Source organism: Cucurbita pepo, chromosome 6, assembly GCF_057944985.1.
Source record: "Cucurbita pepo subsp. pepo isolate OVF chromosome 6, ASM5794498v1, whole genome shotgun sequence".
NCBI lineage: Eukaryota > Viridiplantae > Streptophyta > Magnoliopsida > Cucurbitales > Cucurbitaceae > Cucurbita > Cucurbita pepo.
In genome coordinates this window covers 13,370,508-13,390,720 of record NC_141803.1, presented here as the reverse complement: position 1 = coordinate 13,390,720, position 20,213 = coordinate 13,370,508, and the positions used below count along the sequence as shown (strand labels likewise).

The 20,213-nt window shown below is 40.4% G+C and overlaps 1 protein-coding gene and 1 non-coding gene across 2 annotated transcripts; both read left to right on the top strand.

Moving 5' to 3' along the window:
- The first annotated feature begins 812 nt into the window (after positions 1-812).
- On the top strand, positions 813-952 carry LOC111784485 (small nucleolar RNA Z247). Its single transcript, XR_002813543.1, has one exon. It is a non-coding gene; the product is annotated as a small nucleolar RNA Z247 (small nucleolar RNA).
- Positions 953-7,328: 6,376 nt separating this feature from the next.
- Positions 7,329-8,136, top strand: LOC111784482 (uncharacterized). Its single transcript, XM_023665176.2, has one exon. The coding sequence runs from the start codon at positions 7,414-7,416 to the stop codon at positions 7,897-7,899; it is 486 nt and encodes a 161-aa protein (XP_023520944.1). The 5' UTR covers positions 7,329-7,413; the 3' UTR covers positions 7,900-8,136.
- Positions 8,137-20,213: the final 12,077 nt, after the last annotated feature.

Here is a 20,213-nt window from a genome sequence, read left to right as displayed (position 1 = left end):
CATTCAATTTTTTCTCATGTTTCACCAAGCTGCTTGACAATTCATCGCTAGTTAAAGTTGTTAAACGTAGAAGGTTATATCTATACATAGTAGGAAAATTCACTATTCTTGGAGCTGCGTCTCCTAATTTCCAGGTTTGTTGCCGTGGATCAAGGCCCACGCATGTAATCTTCATTGTACACATCTCCTTCCTATATATATATATGAGGCCGTGACCCATAAATGTCATTGCGCCATTCAACCTAACATGGTATCAGAGCCAAGGTTTATTCATTAACAATGTCTAACATATTTTCTTCCTCCTCCTCCTCTCCATCTACCATCTCCAACACGATCTCATCTACCATGGCGTCAACCTTTGCCCCAATCTCTCTCCACCATGCTGTCACAATCTGTCTCACCAAGAAAAATATCATATGGCGCGCCCAGCTCCTCCCCTACCTACAGAGTACGAAGCTTATGGGCTACCTCAATGACACCATTGCTCACTTGCCAAGTTGATCCCTTCCTCAACCACTGCTGGTGCTGACCTAGTCTCTAATCTGGCCTATGATCGGTGGAATGATCAGGATCAACAGGTCCTTAGCGGCCTTCTCTTCTCCATGTCTGAGGATATTCTTCGTGATGTTATTGCCACTACTACGTCCAAGGAAGCGTGGGATACCCTGCAGCAGATATTTTAGTCGACAACTCATGCTCGTACTATTCAGATCCATGTTGAGCTCGCCACGTCTAAGAAACGCGATCTGTCTACTACAAATTATTTTTGCAAGATCAAAGGGTTGGCCACCGAGCTGGCCGCCGCCGGCTTTGCCCTGTGGGATGATGATGTGATCGCGTATCTTCTTGTTGGTCTTGGCCCTGAATATGATCCCTTCGTCACCCCGATGACTACCAAGAGTGATGCCCTCACGCTTGATGCTGTGTTTGCACATCTAATGACATTTGAAGCTCGCCAACTACAACACCAGGCTGAACTTCAGTTAAATCCTAGATCTTTGACCAATTATGCTGGTCGTGGTGGTTAGCAGAAGAACTGTGGGCGTGGGGATCATGGTCGTGGCCATCCTCGAGGTGGCCACCCTTTCGTGCTGCTAGTGATTGTTGTGACCCCTTTGCTCGCCTTCCTGCCAAATCTGAGGCAAAGTGGGACATACTATCGTTCGCTGCTGGTATAGGATTGGATGAATCCTATCAAGATGAATCTCCTTCTGTGGCACTGGTGGCTACTTCCTCCTACAAGATTGATCTAAATTGGTATAGCGACATAGACACCACTGATCATATCACTAGTGACCTGGATCGTCCCGCTGTGCGTGAACGCTATCATGGAGGCGAACAAGTTCAAGTCGACAATGAAGCAAGTTTGCGGGTTTTGCATACTGGTCATTCTTCAATTAATACTGCTGCTCGTCCTCTTGCATTGCGTAATATTTTGCATGTGCCTGAAATTTCCAAACATCTTCTTTCCGTTCATAAATTTTTCCGTGATAATGACGTAATCTTTGAATACCATCCTTGACATTTTTCTATTAAGGATCCACGGTCACAGAAAATTCTTTATGACAAGAGGTGTGAGTCTGGTCTCTATCCTATCAAGCCATCTGATGTCGATGATCTCAAGCACGCCTTAGTGAGCAGATCTACTACTTTCGTCCAATAGCATGTACATCTTGGACATCCTTCATCTCAAGTAGTGAAGTCAATTTTGTGTCTCAATAATATTTCGTGTGCTAGTGAGTCACCTTTGCCAGTTTGTAATGCGTGACAGTTAGCAAAAAGTCATCAACGGCCAAACACTAGATCTTTTCATCAGTCTTCGTCATCTTTGGAACATATTTTTTTTTTTTTGATGTTTGGGGTCCTGCACCTCCATCTGTTTGGGGCTTTAAATATTATATCAGCTTCATTGATGACTTTAGTAAATTTTCGTGGATCTATTTGATGCATGATCGTATAGAAGCTCCTCGTATACTTTTGCCGTTTCAAGCTCATGTTGAGCATCTCCTGGATACTAAAATCAAGTGTGTCCAGTCTGATTGGGGTGGGGAATATCAGAAAATTCATAAGACATTTTTCGTTCTCTTGGAATTGCTCATCGTGTTTTGTGCCCTCACACACATCAACAAAATGGGTCTGTTGAATGCAAGCACTGTCATATTGTTGAAACTGGCGTAGCCCTTCTAGCTCATGCTGATGTACCTATTAAATTTTGGGATGATGCATTTCTTACAGCCACATATCTCATCAATCGTCTTCCTACCACATATCTCATCAATCGTCTTCCTACTCTTGTCATCGATAAGAAATTTCTCTTAGAGCGTCTTTTTCATACCTCACCAAATTACTCCTCATTAAAAAATATTTGGGCATGCTTGTTGGCCTCATCTTCACCCTTATAACAAATAAAAGCTCTCTTTTCGATCCAAGGAATGTGTCTTTCTAGGCTACAGTTCTTTACATAAAGGGTATAAGTGCCTTGACACAGATTCTGGTCATGTATATATTTCTAGAGACGTCATATTTGAAGAGAATATTTTGCCATTCAAGAGAGCCCCACCCAGTTCTTCCCCAACCTTGCAGCCGACGCACAATGCCCCTGATTTGTGCATCTTGCATTTGGGTAACAACATTACTAATTTGGAGCATGATCACATGCATATATCTATGCATACTAACTCTTTAGATGTAGAAAATCTGGTGCCCACATTAGCTTTGGGATTGCCGCTGCAATCCTTCGCATCGTTGCTGCATGAATCAACATCGGTTATTTTGCCAATGATTGGGGCCTCAGATCCTCCGCCAGCAGATTCTATTCCCGCATCGTTTAGGGCCACCCGGATTCTTTGGGCTCCGATCCTGGTCAGGTCCTCGACCGCTAGTCGACCAACTACTCTCCTCACAACGGCTAGTACGACTGTCTCCTCAGTTGCAGATCCTACACCTATTGCTCATCCCTAAGGTACTTGATTGAAGCACAATATCAAATAGCCCTAGTTGCGTACAAATGGAACAGTAACGTATTCTATGGTTCAATCTTCTGCCTTTAAACCTACTTCACATATTACAGCTATCGAACATCTCCTCTGACGTCAGGCAATGAATGATGAATTTCAGGCACTTCTAAAAAATAAGACATGGCACTTAGTTCCTCCTCGTGTTGGTCTTAACGTTATTGATTGTAAATGGGTTTTCAAACTCAATCAAAAGCCAGATGGTTCTATTTATCGCTACAAAGCACGCCTGGTTGCTAAAGGGTTTAAACAACAGTATGAAGTTGATTATGATGATACCTTCAGTCCGATTGTTAAGCTCACTACCATTCGACTCTTATTATCTCTTGCTGTTTCTTATGGTTGGGCTATTCGGCAGGTTGATATTCAGAATGTTTTTCTTCATGGCCTTCTTAATGAAGATGTTTATATGAAGCAGCCCCTTGGATTTGTGGACTCTCAACATTCTCGTTAACTCTACAAGCTGGATAAGTCGCTTTATGACCTCAAACAAGCTCCACATGCCTGATTTTCTTGCCTTAGCTTCAAACTATTACAACTAGATTTTACACCTTTAAAGGTTGATGTCTTTCTTTTAATTTTTAACAAGGTGGGCATTCAGATGAATATCCTCATCTATGTTGATGATATTATTATCATCAACTCATCTTCTATGGCTACTGAGAAACTTCTTACACAACTTCGGGATGATTTTGTCGTCAAGGATCTTGACACTTGGAGTTATTTTCTTGGGATTGAGGTCTGTCATACTTCTAATGGACTTGTTCTGACACAACATAAATACATTCAAGATTTATTGTCCAGAACCAATATGCTCACAACCAAATGTGTGCCCACGCCTATGCTTCCTAGTGAGAAGTTATTGGATGGTGGTGAAAAGCTCTCGAATGAGGATACTACTCGATATCGGAGTGTCGTTGGTGCTCTCCAATATTTTTCTCTGACACGTTCTGACATCTCCTTCTGTGTCAACAAAGTGTACCAGTTCATGTCCTCCCCAATTTCTGTATGGGCAACTGTTAAACGGATTCTCCGTTATCTACATGACACTATTGATATGGGCTTGTGTTTTACAAAGACCAGCTCTGTTTGCTTAGTACCTTCTTGGATGTTGATTGGGCCAGGAATCTTGATGACCGTCGAAGCACTAGAGGCTATGCGATCTTCTTTGGTGGCAATCTTATCTCTTGGAGTTCAAGAAAACAATCGATAGTTTCTCGTTCTAGTACGGAGGTCAAATACAAGGCGGTTGTTGATGCCACTGACGAATTAATCTGGATCCAAGTCCTTTTACGTGAGCTCGAGATTTCTCAAGCGCGAGCACCTAGCCTGTGGTGAGACAACATTGGTGCCACCTATTTGTCCGCCAATCCAAACATTCATCGACAGACGAAGCATGTTGAGGTTGATTGTCACTTCGTTCGTGAACGAGTATCAACTCGTCAGCTTGATGTGCAGCTCATATCTTCCAAGGATCAGCTCGTTGATATCATGACAAAGCCATTGCTAGCTCCTTCTTTTAGCATTTTTTGGTGCAACCTGAACTTAGTAGTGTTGGATTTTATGTCCTAAAACTCATAGTTTGTAAATAAAAACATATTCTATTTTTAATAAAGTTATTATTGATGTTTATTTAGTAAAGATTGTTATTGAATAAAGTGAATTTTACGATTATTTATCTAAATCCAATAAACTAAGAACACTCTGACTATAGTATGATTACTTGAACTATATGTAGAGACATAAGAATGAATCAAGTTCAAGTATATAAATAAAATGATCTATAGTACAAGGATAAGGCTGAGTACTATATCCTGGGGATACTATGGATGCGGCCCACTTTTGTATATGATATAAACAATGTGATCACTAAATTGTACATGCAGGGACATGTGAGTAGGGGCGTCCTATGCAATGAGTATTGCATAAGATCAGACCATGAAGAAAATCACTCTCACTTTATAATGTCGTTTACTGTTCAGACTGATTTTTTCATTTGATGACCTAAGTAACTCGATCTTAATCCTGAGCTAACCATGAACTCCTATTTATTCGGAGTTATCCTTAGATTTGCATGGGTGAGAGTGGCCGAGTTCGCCGACTCAATAAGCCTCCCACTTGAGGGGTAAGACTACGTGAATAGCTGGGGACATAGGGTGCAAGATTGAATTCACTCCTACCCACTTTTAGGGATAGTAGAGAGGTTGTTCCCTTAAGTACTGACTCCAGGTCTTGAACAAGGAGCCCAACCCTCTCATTGTCCTGAGAGGGATTCGGTTTACTAGTTGGACCACAAACCAATTGTTCATTAGAGGATCAGTGAGACATAAAGAACAAGAAGTAACTTTTGGGGTAAAATAGTAAATTGACCTAGCTCTAGTTACAAACAACATTTGAAGGATCGACTTACTAATCATGGTTATATCAAATGGACAGAAATATATCTATAGTGAGGGGAGTGCAACTAATAGGCTATAGTGGAATGTCATAGTAGTTAATGAATGTTGGTTAACAAGGTTAATGAGTTTAGCTGGTTAATCTCGGATCATTGGAGCCCATGATCTATAGGTCCATTAGGTCCCCTGCTAGCTCATATCGAACTAAACCATAGAACAGTGTGATGAGTGAGTTCGAAGTGTTCGAATTCAAATTAGCGAATATGCGCTAAATATATACAATATATTTAACCACATTTTTGTTTTATTTACTAATTAAATAAAAAGAGAGAATTGGAGATATTTAAATAAGATTTAAATATTTTAATTAATAGGTGGGATTAGGATTGACATTTGAATTAATGTTAAATATTAATTAAATTGTTTAATAAATCATTTAATATTACTTTAATTTGAAATTAATTATTTAAATTAATTGTTGAATTAAAATGGATTCACTCCATGGAAAAATCCATGTTTGAGTTAGTGGAATTTTGAGTGTCAAAATTTGGTAAGCACGAACATGCAAATATAACTCTATAAATAGAGTGATCAAGTTACATGGAAATTCTACTTGAAAAACTTTGAGAAAATCTCTCAAAGCTCTCTCTTTACATATACTAAATTCCTATCAAGTTTCGCCACTCACCAAATTCTACAATTCCGTTCTAAGGCCGGAGAATAGTAGGGAAGATACTAGTGGAGGTTTGAAACCGGTTCATGAGGAAAAATGAATTTGAACTACAAAAAGTTAGTACTCAAACTCCTTGAGTTTTAATGCTTAAGAACATGCTAGCTAATTTACTATAATTGATGTACTTAAAGTGCCTAAGATCCAAATTGTTTCGGCATGTGTTATAACAATACCATCCGAATTTGTTTATGATCCAATCATAAACCAAGTCCCTCTCGAGCCGATAAGAGGGTGGAGCCTCATTGTTCAAGTCTCAAAATCAGTAGTTAAGAAAACAACTCATGTACTTTCTTTATATGAAAATGAGTAAATTTCATCACATGATATTACGTTTCCAACTCCCTATTTGGTGAAGTCCCCAAAATTGTAGGCATATTGAATAGGCTACAAGAGACATTTTCACCCATGAAAATTAAAGGACAACCCCTAATAGGTAGGAGTTCATAACGTACTCATGATTAAGATCAAATCGAATATGATCATCATGTGAAATATTAATATTTTCAATTAACGAATTTATAAAGAGAGATTAGATATTTCTTGGTCCAGTCTTATATAAACTCATTATATAGGATACTCCTACTCACATGTCTCCACATAAACGATTTGGATCAAATCATTTGTAACGATTACAAAGTGAATCGTATCAACACTACACTCATGGCTACGACCTTTTCCTTACCCATGAATGACTTGAATCAAATCATTTGTACCAATTACAAAAATATAAAACCTTTAATTGCTCCCTGAATGGCTTCTCCATCCAGCTCGTCACTCTTGTTCTACAACCTTATCCTTATCCAGAAGTAGCGAAGAAGTCAATCATCAGCAACCGGAGGATCTTATGTTTTGACTGATACAATATTTCTACATTTAATTTTTTTTATTAATTTAAATTGTGTCGGAACACTCCTAATTTATGGGAATTAGGGAGTCAAACCCTTAATAATGAGAAACTTGGATCGAAAGTCCGAGAGAAAATATACTAATAACCAATTTCTCAAAATAATATCTAAAAATAATAAAAAATATATTTCGAGTTATTTTAGGATAGATTTTTTATTTATTTTCAAAATTTGTAACTACTCCCGTATATGTAGGAGAAGTGTGTATCTATATATCTATATCTATATATATATATATATATATATATTTATTTATTTATTTATTGAAGAGAAAAATAATTTAAATCGTTTCACCAAACCCTTCGCCTCTATCGCTTTCCCTCTTCTCCAAAACCTCTGTCTCTCCGCTGCCTCCAACACCATCCATGGCTTCCTTCCTCGGCTCCAACTCTCCACAAGTTTCATCTCTGTCGTCGTTGGAGATCAAATTCGTCGGAATCTGCGGAAACTATCAGATTGATCGAAGGCCGGCATCTCCCGGCCGTTCGATTTCGGTTCAGAAGAATCGCGACGGAAATGCGAATGCGGTTGCGTCGTCGAATAAGAGGAAATGGTGTATGTGTTCTCCGTCTACTCATCCAGCCTCTTTCCGGTGTTCGCTCCACAACAAGAAGTCGAGGCACTCTGTTAATGCCCTGAATCGCAGCGAGTTCTCGAACGGATCGTTGGATTTTCGTAGATCGGCAATGACGAATTCGATTGCCAGAATCGGAGGCGTGGAAGGTGCTGATCTCGTGAAGAGAGCTTTATCGGCTTTGATTAGGCCTTCTTCGCATCAGTTGCGGCCGCGATCAGCGTTTCAACCTAGACCTAGCCGTCTATCAGTCATGTCAAAAGCAGAGCAGGAGTAGCCACACATTTTCCAGCCCTAATCATTTTTTTTCCCTCTTTTTTCTTTGGTCTTTTGCTACTGGTAGTAGGTAGGCTGACTATAGTTCTAATTTAGGAAATGATCATGAGTCTATAATAAAATAATATTATCTCCGTTGGTTCCATTGATTGGTGTATCCAATAAGGTTATTACTCACAGTTAATCTAAACTCTTAATCATTACTACCAGTGTTGGCCTAACTTCGGCTTAGACCAAACCTACATTAAAACAGTGCATCAAACTTCTTACTGGTTTCTGGTAAATATTAGTGGTACGTTGCATCCAAAATCGAGCATAGACAAAAAATATATCATTTTGAATAACAATATATTTCTTCAATAAATTAATATTTTAAAATATTTATGACAAAATTATCCTCAAATTATCATTCTAAAAAGATGTTAATTGTGAATATTTTAAAAATAAAATTATTTTTAAATATTTATGACAAAATTATCCTCAAATTATTATCTTAAAAAGATGTTATTTGTGAATGACAAAATTATCAAATTATTATCTTAAAAAGATGTTATTTGTGAATGACAAAATTATCATTCTAAAAAGATGTCAGTGGGATTTGAACCCACACCCTCTTACGAAGACCACTCGACCATCTTGACATTTTGGATTCAACAAATTAGTTTAATATTTGAAGTGAAAAAATAATTAATTCTGACCAACTTAGTTCGATTCATCCTAACTAGTTTAATTCAATCTTCTCTAGAAAACTATTAGATCTATGCTATTTGATTCGATGAGGTACGTATCTTATTGGAGAAGTTATTTTTATCCTTACCATAAATGAAGATTAATCATGTATATGAAAGACTATATCATAACACATAAACTATTATATAAGGCCGAATACTTTTATTAAATACTGATAACTTGTCCATGCATGAACTATTATGTCATGACATAGCAAAATTTTATGCTTGGCTTAAAGCTTTCTTTGAGCCTTTGTTTGTGTATAGCTTTTCTGGCGAGACCCAAGACTACGAATTCACACTTATAACGACCAAACCCGACGTCGAAACACTTGGTTCATGGTATGAAGTGGACCACCGACGATCCCACATACAAGAGAGGTAAGCTTTATATGCTTGAATAAGGTCGTGTGTCGTCGGAATCTAGATTCAATTTTTGGGTTTAAAGGCTCATAGACCTGTCATTTTAGACACCTACAAGCCACGAAACTTCGTGGAAAAGAAACATAAAGTCCAACAGAGAGTTAGAGGAGAAAAACGATGAGGAAGGACGTTGGAAATAGTCACGGAGAAAAGCGTGATGAGAGTCGGGTGAAGAAGACGAATCTGTCGGATCCGGATCGAGGTCAGTTTCAACCAATAACCCACTGCCAATCCATTGGTTTCGGCCCAACGTGCGTTCGCAACCCAATGTCATGTCATTTACGGATACCGTGCCGGATAACGGGTGTATTTAGCAACCTTCAACACGGGGGCTGGGGCGTAATATCGGCACACCCGTGCCGTTCGGTACTGTCCTTGAAAAACCCATTTCAAAAGAAGTCGCCCGAGAAAATCGTCTCGGCACGCTCGCCCACACTGTGACACACGTATGTGCCACAGGGTAGCTCACTTAGGCCATAGGGCCAAGGGTGGTGGAGAGCTAACACCTATAGTACATTTTGAGTCATTTTCAATTTTTCAAGCATAGACATGATTTGAGTGAACGGTCATACAGTGTCGTGCATTGTTCATCCGGTGTCCGATTGACACCAAATTTGGTGAGCATTCATATTTCATATGGACGGACTTAACTCCCAAACCGCATGTCCAAATTCCTTTTGGAACCCCAACTTTTGAGGTTAAGGCCCGAGATCCTACCCGGTCCTTCAACAAGCCTATCTTTACCGTTCTTGTCTATCTGATGTCTCTGTCTTGCTTATGTCTCAACTAGTCTTCAATGTCTGCTCTGTGTGGTATGTTAGATGATGAATCGTCCTCCTCGATCGCATCATGACACTCGTCTAGGCCCTCGCGTGGCAGGATGACACCACTTTAGGGTCGCCGCTTCTCTTGTCGCAACGTGGGGGTCACAACCTACTCTCTTCATAGTTAGGTTGTGACATTCTCCCCCACTTAAACTAGTCATCGTTCTCGATGACTTACTTGCTTGGGGGCACAACCATTGTTAGGTTGTGACATTCTCCCCCACTTAACCTAGTCATCGTCTTCGATCACTTACTTTGGGGCACAACCATTGTTAGGTTGTGACATTCTCCCCCACTTAAACTTAAACTGGGCATCGTCCCGATGACGATCTGAACTCTTTGACTGTTGCTGACTCGACCCGCTAGATTTGTTGTGTTTTAGACAAGTATAAAATTACTAAGCACCTGACTATCCTTTGTCATAATGCTCATCTTACTGACACGCCTCGGTCAGCTGGGGACAAGTTCGAGTTGATGCTTCTGACTTCTCTTTTGTCATATGGCACCACATTCTAACTCTTGACTTAGTCAGTTGTTGGGTGAACTTGCCCCAACTTTAGCTTGGCACTACTCTTGGCCAATTTGCATACTTTCTGAGTGACACATAACGGTACACCTTGCGGGGTGTGGCTCATAAGCCAACCGCAATATTACTCTTTGCGGCACCAACGACTATGGGAGCGGAGTCTAGACAGCTTGTTATTGACTTGCTGGGAATCAAACGTGCTTCAGATGGATACGAAAACTCGTGCACACTATCTACGGCCTATCCCCCTTCGGACCTATTTCTGTTGTTCGCCCATCTTGGACTCGGCCACTGAGACTTGCAACGTAGACATGGCTATTTAGTGTTTGTCATAGTTGTGGGTGAGGCTGACTCTCTCTGCAGACACTCACCAGACAACTATGGACTTCTAAGGGCACTCTTTCCTTGTTCATGGCCAACTTGGCCTCAACGTGTGTATCCTCCGATTAACACAACCGGGTGCAGCCCTCGGGGTGGGGCTCGCAAGCCCAGCCGCAACACTCTCTCGTCGTGACCACTTCTTCTATTGAGCAAAGTCAAAAACTTTTTGACATAGTCTCTTCAGTTGTTGGCGCTACCTTTCGGCCAACTCTTTGTACTCTGCCACCTTCATGTGGCTTTTGCTGCATTGACACTTCTCTTGGTCTTCTCACAGCTTCACTTTTCTATGTCTACTTCTAGCTTGATGCTCACTTATCGAGCGGATACTGGTCTCGACAACTCTTCTGGAGTCATCCACCTTAGGCACAAGGTGATGGCTCAAGGAATACACATGTGCTCGCATGTTGGAGCACTTTTACGGGGTGAGAGACCTATTGATTCGGCTCTCCCCCACTCGAACTCGGTTGCCTCTTGGCAACAAGGTTGTCCTCCCATAAGGACTTGCATTGTACTAAATTTTTGTACTTGACCGACATTTGTCATTTCCTGACTCTTGGCTTATCTTCTTGCAACCACTGACACTATTCCTCTAATGTGAATGATTATTTGGAAAGCACCGACTTGGTGCACATTCTGTTTCATCTTATCTTACCAATTATCGGAGCCCCAAGCCCTTGGAAAATGAGCTTGGTTCTTGCTTTGACGGGTACGCACTCCCCTCAATAATGTGTCATGACCGACTACTGCCACTGATGTTTTGACAACACAACTTTCCTGTCAGCACCGACACTCTTGACGCACTTGTGATGTCTTTCGTTTGACCCTCGGGTTCTTTTCTCTAGCTATCTTGTCCACTTCATGACTACAAGCTCTTGTCAAATGAGCTAGGTTTTACTTGATGGGTAGATCTCCTCATACTGAAGTGTCGACACATGACACTAATGAACTTCGGGTAGTCTTGGCTTTAACCCCCAACTGATTCTAATTTTGATCGGCAACTGTCCTGCCCACTCTGGCACTCTTGACACACTTGCAAGGTTTTCGATCAACTCTTGGGTTCATTTCTCTTGACTATCTTGCCCGACTAGACACACAAAGTGTGACTTTAATACCAACTGTCACGATCCTACATTTTTTACCTTGCAGTGTCGTGATCTTGACACGCTCACGACCAGACTTAAGAGAAATTAAGCTCCATATATATTTTTTGCCCCGACTTTGTGGTTTCGTCAGACCTTAGGCAAGGTTTGTCTTAGCCACTCGAACATTGCTTGTGCGGAATCCAAGCTTATTCGTCTACACACGCCGCCTATGCGTGCATGTTCTGTCGTCCGCGACACAACCGACTTGCCTTTATACTAAGCCAAGTCATTCGGCTCGATCTTGCCTCTGCTCGGGCCAAGGTCTCTCAATGCAACGTTGCATCTCATCTTGTCATCTCGATCTCCATCGACATGGTCCATATGTCTTGATGCCATCTCGAGTCTCAGGATGTCGTCGGCCATCACAACTTGTTCGGTCATGCCATCGAGAATGGGCCCGCTGTTGACTTCTGGCAATTGACATGAAAACGTCAACGAAGTAAAAACCAGTCAAAGGAAAACTTCTTCGAAGAAGAAAATATGGAAAACAAAGGGAGAGAATATCTGGGCTGAATACCGGATCGATTTCATTTCTCATTAGTTGGGATATTTAAATAACAAATTACATCTAAAAATGGAAAGACGTGGGAAACTTAATTGAGGCGTTTGCAATGGACGTGTACTTCCCACTCACTTCAATTGTATGGGTTTAAAATTACCTAAAAAAATAGTTAACTAAATTAGGGATCACTCCTACTGAAACATAGAGATATATCTAACAAGTAGGATTTATCTAACAATCTCCTCCAAGCTCTATCGTATATCTACCTTATTGTTTGAACTTTGATTTGAGCTCGCCAGTCTAGGTGGTTCTCCTCCTCCCAGTAGGTCTTCCATCCTCCGGTACCTGGCCACCAGACCATCATCGTGATCGACATCCAGCGTCGAATTCGTAGTACGAGGTGTTGGGAACTCCATTGGATCAGGGGGTGCAGTTGGAGTTGTGGTTGGGGTTGGCATAGGCGTGCCCGATGTAGCTGCTAGCGGTGGTGACGGTTTCTAATGCTGCACTCCTCCTTCTCTCGGCTCAGTGACGAGGTACTCCACCGTGAATTGATTTGGGTTTTGGTCTGCCTCGGTCACGTCGTTCCACTGCCAAAAGGTGGTTTTGTCAAAGATGACGTCGTGCGACACGTGAGCTCGCCCCTCACAGGATCATAGAACTTGTACGCCTTGCTTCTGGGTTCGTAGCCGATGAGGACGACCTTCAGCCCTCTGGGATTGAGCTTGGCTAGGTCGGGAGGCACGTCCTTCATGTATGCGACGCAGCCGAACACTCGAAGATGATGTACCGCCGCCTTCTTGTTGTACCTGATGGTGTTACTATAACACGTGCGGAAGCAATTTGGATCTTAGGCACTCTAAGTACATTTATTATAGTAAATTAGCTAGCATGTTCAAAAGCATTAAAACTCAATGACTTTGAATACTAACCTTTTGTAGTTCAAATTTCTTTTTCCTCACGAACCGGTTTCGAAACACCACTAGTGTCTTTCCTATAATTCTCCAACCTTAGAACGGAATTGTGGAATCCAGTGAGTGACGAAACTTGATAGGAATTTAGTATATGTAAAGAGAGAGTTTGAGAGATTTTCTCAAAGTTTTTCAAGAAGAATTTCCATGTACCTTGATCACTCTATTTACAGAGTCATATTTGCACGTTCACTCAAATTTGTGGGATTATGTGGCAAACATGCAAGTTTAGTTAAACCATATATTGACACTCAATATTCCACTAACTTAAACATGGATTTTTCCATGAAGTGAAGTGAACATTTGACTTTCTTTATTTTAATTCAACAATTAATTTAAATAATTAATTTCAAATCAAAATAATATTAAATGATTAATTAAACAATTTAATTAATATTTAACATTAAATCAAATGTCAATCCCAATCAATTCTATCCTTCACAAGTTGTTCGTAACTAGAGTTGGGTCAATTTACCATTTTATCCTTAAAGTTACTTCTTGTTCTTTAAGTCCCACTGATCTTCTAATGAACAATTGGTTTTGTTGGGTTTTATGTCCTAAAACTCATAGTTTGTAAACAAAAACATATTATATTTTCGATAAAGTTATTATTGTTATTTATACAGTAAAGATTGTTATTGAATAAAGTGAACTTTACGATCATTAATCTAAATCCAATAAACTAAGAACACTCTGGCTATAGTATGATTACTTGAACTATATGTAGAGACATAAGAGTGAATCAGTTCAAGTATATAGTCAAAATGATCTATAGTATAAGGATAAGGCTGAGTACCTTATTCTGGGGACTCTATGGATGCGGCCCACTTTTGTATATGATATAAACAATGTGATCACTAAATTGTACATGTGGAGACATGTGAGTGGGGGCGTCCTATGCAATGAGTATTGCATAAGATCGGACCATGAAGAAAACCACTCTCACTTTATAATGTCGTTTACTATTGATACTGAGTTTCTTTTCATTCGATAACCTAGGTAACTCGGTTTTAATCTTGAGCTAACCATGAACTCCTGTTTATTCGAAATTATCCTTAGATTTGCATGGGTGAGAGTGGCTCTAGTTCGCCGACTCAATAGGCCTCCCATTTCAGGGGTAAGACTGGGTGAATGGCTGGGGACGTGGGGTGCAAGATGGAATTCACTCCTACCCACTTTTAGGGATAGAAGAAAGGTAGTTCCCTTAAGCACTGACTTCAGGTCTTGAACAAGGGGCCCCACCCTCTCATTGGCCTGAGAGGGATTCGGTTTATTGGTTGACTACAAACCAATTGTTCATTAGAGGATCAGTGAGAGATAAGGACCAAGAAGTAACTTTAGGGGTAAAACGGTAAATTGACCCAGCTCTAGTTACGAACAACCTGTGAAGGATCGACTTACTAATCATGGTTATATCAAATGGACAGAAATATATCTATAGTGAGGGGAGTGCAACTACTAGGCTATAGTGGAGTGTCCTAGTAGTTAACGAATGTTGGTTAACAAGGTTAATGAGTTTAGCTGGTTAATCCTGGATCGTTGAAGCCCATGATCTATAGGTCCATTAGGTCCCTCTGCTAGCTCATATCGGACTAAACCATAGAACAGTGTGACGAGTGAGTTCGAAGTGTTCGAATTCAAATTAGGGAATATGCACTACATATATACGATATATTTAACCGCATTTTTGTTTTATTTACGAATTAAACAAAATGAGAGAATCTGAGATATTTAAATAAGATTTAAATATCTTAATCAATTATGTGTCGGAATTGATTGGAATTGGCATTTGAATTAATATTAAATATTAATTAAATAGTTTAATTAATCATTTAATGTTACTTTAATTTGAAATTCATTATTCAAATTAATTGTTGAATGAAAATGAAGAAAGTCAAAATGTTGACTTCATTTAATGGAAAAATACATGTTAGTGGAATTTTGAGGTGTCAAAATTTGGTTTAACCAAACTTGCATGTTTGCCAAATAAACCCCACAAGTTTGAGTGGAATTTTGAGTGTCAAAATTTGGTTAACTCAAATATGCATGCTTGCCACATAATCCCAAACATTTGAGTGGAATTTTAAGTGTCAAAATTTGGTGATCTCAAATTTGCATGAACATACAAACATGACTCTTTAAATAGAGTGATCATGGTACATGGAAGGTCTTCTTCTTCTTGGTGGAAAACCTTGAAAAAAACCTCTCACAAACACTCTCTTCACATATACAAAATCCCTCTCAAGTTTAGTCACTCACCGGATTCCACAATCCCGTTCTAAGGCCGGAGGATAGTGGAGAAGACACTAGTGGTGGTTTGAAACCGGTTCGTGAGGAAAAAGAAGTTTGAACTACAAAAAGTTAGTATCTAAACTAATTAAGTTTTAATACTTATGAACATGCTAGTTATATACTATAATTAATGTTCTAAAAGTGCCTAAGATCCAAATTGCTTCCGCATGTGTTATATTAACACCATCAGGTTTGTGGTCCAACCACCAAACCAAATCCCTCTCGGGCCAATGAGAGGGTGGGGTCAATTGACCGTTGTACCCTTAAAATTACTTCTTGTTTCTTAAGTCCCACTGATCCTTTAATGAACAATTGATTTGTGGTCTAACCACCAAACCAAATCCCTCTTGGGCCAATGAGAGGGTGGGGCCCCTTGTACCAAACCAAATCCCTCTCGGGCCAATGAGAGGGTGGGGCCCCTTGTTCAAGACTTGGAGTCTGTATTCTATCTTACACCCTATGTCTCGAGCTATTAACAACCACCAAACCAAATCCCTCTCGGGCCAATGAGAGGGTGGGGCCCCTTGTTCACCCTTAAAGTTACTTCTTGTTCCATAAATCCCACTGATCCTCTAATGAGGATCCAAATCCCTCTCGGGCCAATGAGAGGGGAGGGGCCCCATGTTCACCCTTAAAGTTACTTCTTGTTCCTTAAGTCCCACTGATCCTCTAATGAACAATTGGTTTTTGGTCCAACCACCAAACCAAATCCCTTTCGGGCCAATGAGAGGGTGTGTTAGATGATGCATCATCCTCCTCGATCGCATCATGACACTCGTCTAGGCCCTCGCGTGGCTAGATGGCGCCACGTGAGGGTCGCCGCTTCTCATGTCGCAATGTGAGGGTCACAAACTACTCTCTTCATAGTTAGGTTGTGACATTCTCCCCCACTTCAACTAGTCATCGTCCTCGATGACTTACTTGGGGGCACAACCATTGTTAGGTTGTGACACTGAGCATGATACTCATGGGTCTGTTGACCTCTGGATGTCGCTACAGACAGCTAGCTCTGTTATAATGGGTCCAAGAGGGGGTGCAAACCACCTGGGAATTCATGCTCATAGGTGTGGGTCGTGTGTTCGTACTACACATCTAATTTAGTCTGGACTGGAAGCCACCCCTAGGATGCTTTAATGATAGGTCCCTATTACATTATTGCATGTGTTTGCATTTTCACAACCCCTATAGTGGGGTCACTTATTGAGTATTCTTCGAAATACTTAGACCATGTGCTACATCATTTTTTGAGTAAAGGCAAGGCACCCCTATACGGTTAACGATGACATCGCAATCAGAGACCAGGACACGTGCATAGGCTAGTAGCATATTTAATTTCCTAGACTTACGTTAGAATATGTTGTTATATATTTCATGTTTTAAATTATTTATCATTATTGTTTTTAATGTTATTTTTTTAATTATATTTTGTTTTGAACATGTAAGACCATGGCGATGTTTTCAACGGTGAAGTTATGTTTATTCTGAAACTTAGGATATTAATGATGATGTTTTAAGAGTTATGTTCCACATATAAGCTTAGGCTAAGATGACAGTAGTGACTTTAGGTAGCTAAAATCTAGGTGTTACGGTTGAAATCAGAGATCTAGGTAATAGATTCTAAAGACTAGCCTATGAGGTAGACTTGACACGTTCCATGGTCCCACCATCGATACCCCATCACTGTCACGTATGCCTTGCATAAGATAAGAAAAAGAAACGCTTTTAAATCGCATGCACTTTAATTTTTGATATTACTGATTATGATATGGTATTGTTTATGTTAAATTGGGAATATGTTGTTGATTGCATGCTGATTGAAGGATTATAATGTGCTATATTTGCAATATTATATGAGTTTGTATTATGCAATATATTATTATTCATATTAGCCCGTCTTAGACTTAAGAAATATGATCTTGGTTTCTAGAACCATGTCACTCTGATGATGACGTGGAAGAGAAAGATGAGGAAGATGATGACTCCCTAGTAGAGGTAGAGGAAGAGGTGAGGCTGAAGAGAGCCTACCACGAGAAGGATCAGTAACAAGGATGGATGCAATTGTGCCGCGTAGGTTGAGGTGCTACAAATTGCACCACCACAAGCTACGCCATCTCCACAAGCCACACCACCTCCAGCAGCACCAACGGCTAGAGTAGACTTGACCACTACAATGATGTGGGTCTCGTTTCAGACCATGATGCATGCCATGATGGTCACCCAAGAAGCCAATAATTTGCAAATTGTCAGAGGAGCGAACTAGTTAAGGGACTTCATACGATATGATCTCCACCCATACACCAGTACTATGAGAAATCCAATAGAAGCTCAGATGTGAATTTTGTCTTTGGAACCATATTCGAGTCGATAGAATGTCCAGATAACCAAAAGGGCTCTTGTGCGTCATTTGTGTTGTAAAAAAACACAAAAGTATGGTGGAAGGATAATAAGGATAGTATCAATCTAGGAGGGGGAGTTATGGAATAGGATTGGTTTAAGGAGACCTTCCTCAAGCTACTTAGGAAAGTAGAACGACTTAGGAAACAACAGAATTTTTCTCATCTAACTCAGGATGGACACTCGATGGAAAGATATGACCGAGATTTCATGAGATTAAAGACGTTTGCACCGTCCTTGGTCGACACTGAATAAAAAATGACTGAGAAATTTGTCTTGGGTCTGGACCTATAGATCCACCACACGGTGGAAGCTAGAGACCCAAAAATATATGAGGAAGCTTCGAGAACTACCAAAGCCTTAGAGAAGCCCAGAGATGAGGTACGATAAGAGCTGTTAGTTACTGTTGGAGGCAAACGACCTGATGACTTGAAATACTCAGATCGTCGACCACCAACGCGTAGGCCCTGCTATGCCAACCGACCTGCCCCACGACAAGCTGATAGATACCCTCTCAAACATACTGATAGACACCTAGAAACCAAGATGGGGCCAGAGGAAGTGGGGGAGTTAGGATGTAAGATCCGTGGAAAGTTTCACAGGAGAAGATGTATCGTCGGGACTAGAGCCTATTTTCGATGTGGCTAAGATGGTCATATCGCCATCAACTACATGGCCAAGGACACCAAAATGAACCTAACCCACCTTGAGCAGTGGAAGAGGCAGACAGACCGGTGTAAACTCGTGCTCAAGCTAGGGAATATGCCTTCACCAGTAGAGACACTAGGAGGTCTGACACCGTGGTGATAGATACACTGGTCATTACGCTTTTACCATGTTTGATTCTAGTTCTCCGCAATCATTTATAACTGTTCCTTTTGTTACACATGCAGGGTTCAAACTAGAACCCTTATTGCATGTATTATCTGTGAGTACCCTGCGGGAGTAGACTTAGTTGTTAAGAATAGAGTAAAAGATGGCCAAGTAACCGTAGCCGATGGAACCCTAAGCATAGACTTGATAGTAGTTAGCATGACATACTTCAATGTAATACTAGGCATGGATTGATTTTCTGAAAACCAAGCTAGTATAGGATGTCGTAAAAAGGAAGTGATAGTCTCAATGATGAAAGCTAAAAAAACTAGTTAAAGAAGGGGGTTGGGCTATATTAGCATGTGTCGTAGATGTAAGAAGAAAGGAAAACACCCTGGACACTGTACTAGTAGTGAATGAATTTCCAGAAGACCTACCAGGAATACCTCCTTCCCAAGTTGTAGACTTTGCCATAAAACTCGAGCCGGGAACTGGGCCTATTTTCAAAGCACCCTATCACATGGTGCCCGTAGAGTTGAAAGAACTCAAGGCGCAGTTACAAGACCTACTAGACAAAGGCTTCATCCGTCCTAGCGTATCTCCTTGGGGTGCGTCAGTGTTGTTTGTCAAGAAGAAGGATGACTCGATGCACTTGTGCATTGATTATAGAGAACTAAATAAGAGGACGATAAAGAAAAAGTACCCCCTCCCTCACATTGAAAACCTATTTGATCAACTTAGGGAGGCACGGTATTCTCCAAGATAGACATTTAGTCAGGGTACCATAAAATTGAGATTAAAGAAGGGGATGTATCAAAGACAGCATTTAGGACGAGATACAGTCACTACGAGTTTGTAGTGATGTCGTTTGGCCTCACCAATGCCCCAATTGTGTTTATGGAATTAATGAACCGAGTATTTAAGACTATCTAGACACATTTGTTATTAAGATCAATACGATGCTCTATTTCACAATTTTAAGTTGAATTTAATTTAGAAATGTAAAATACTAACGAAAGGAATGAGACAACCAAATAGGAAATGAACTCCGGCAACATTTGGAGTACCTCGAAGAACAAAAGCTTAGCAAACGGAAATTTAAGAAAACACTGGCTAAGGCCAAACAAGTGGCCTTACTGTAGGATAGGCTAGGCAATTGTTTGTTGTATGATGACACATGCCTAGTGGCATCGACACGTGTCCTTTATGCTCTATGATTATGATGTATGATGTATGATGTATGATGTATGATGTATGATGATGTGTATGAGTTATGTGATGATATTTAATGATGTTCTACGATGATTATGATGTGTTTA

Excerpts from the sequence above, each read along its gene's own strand:
- LOC111784482 (XM_023665176.2), top strand. The coding sequence starts at position 7,414 with ATGGCTTCCTTCCTCGGCTCCAACTCTCCACAAGTTTCATCTCTGTCG.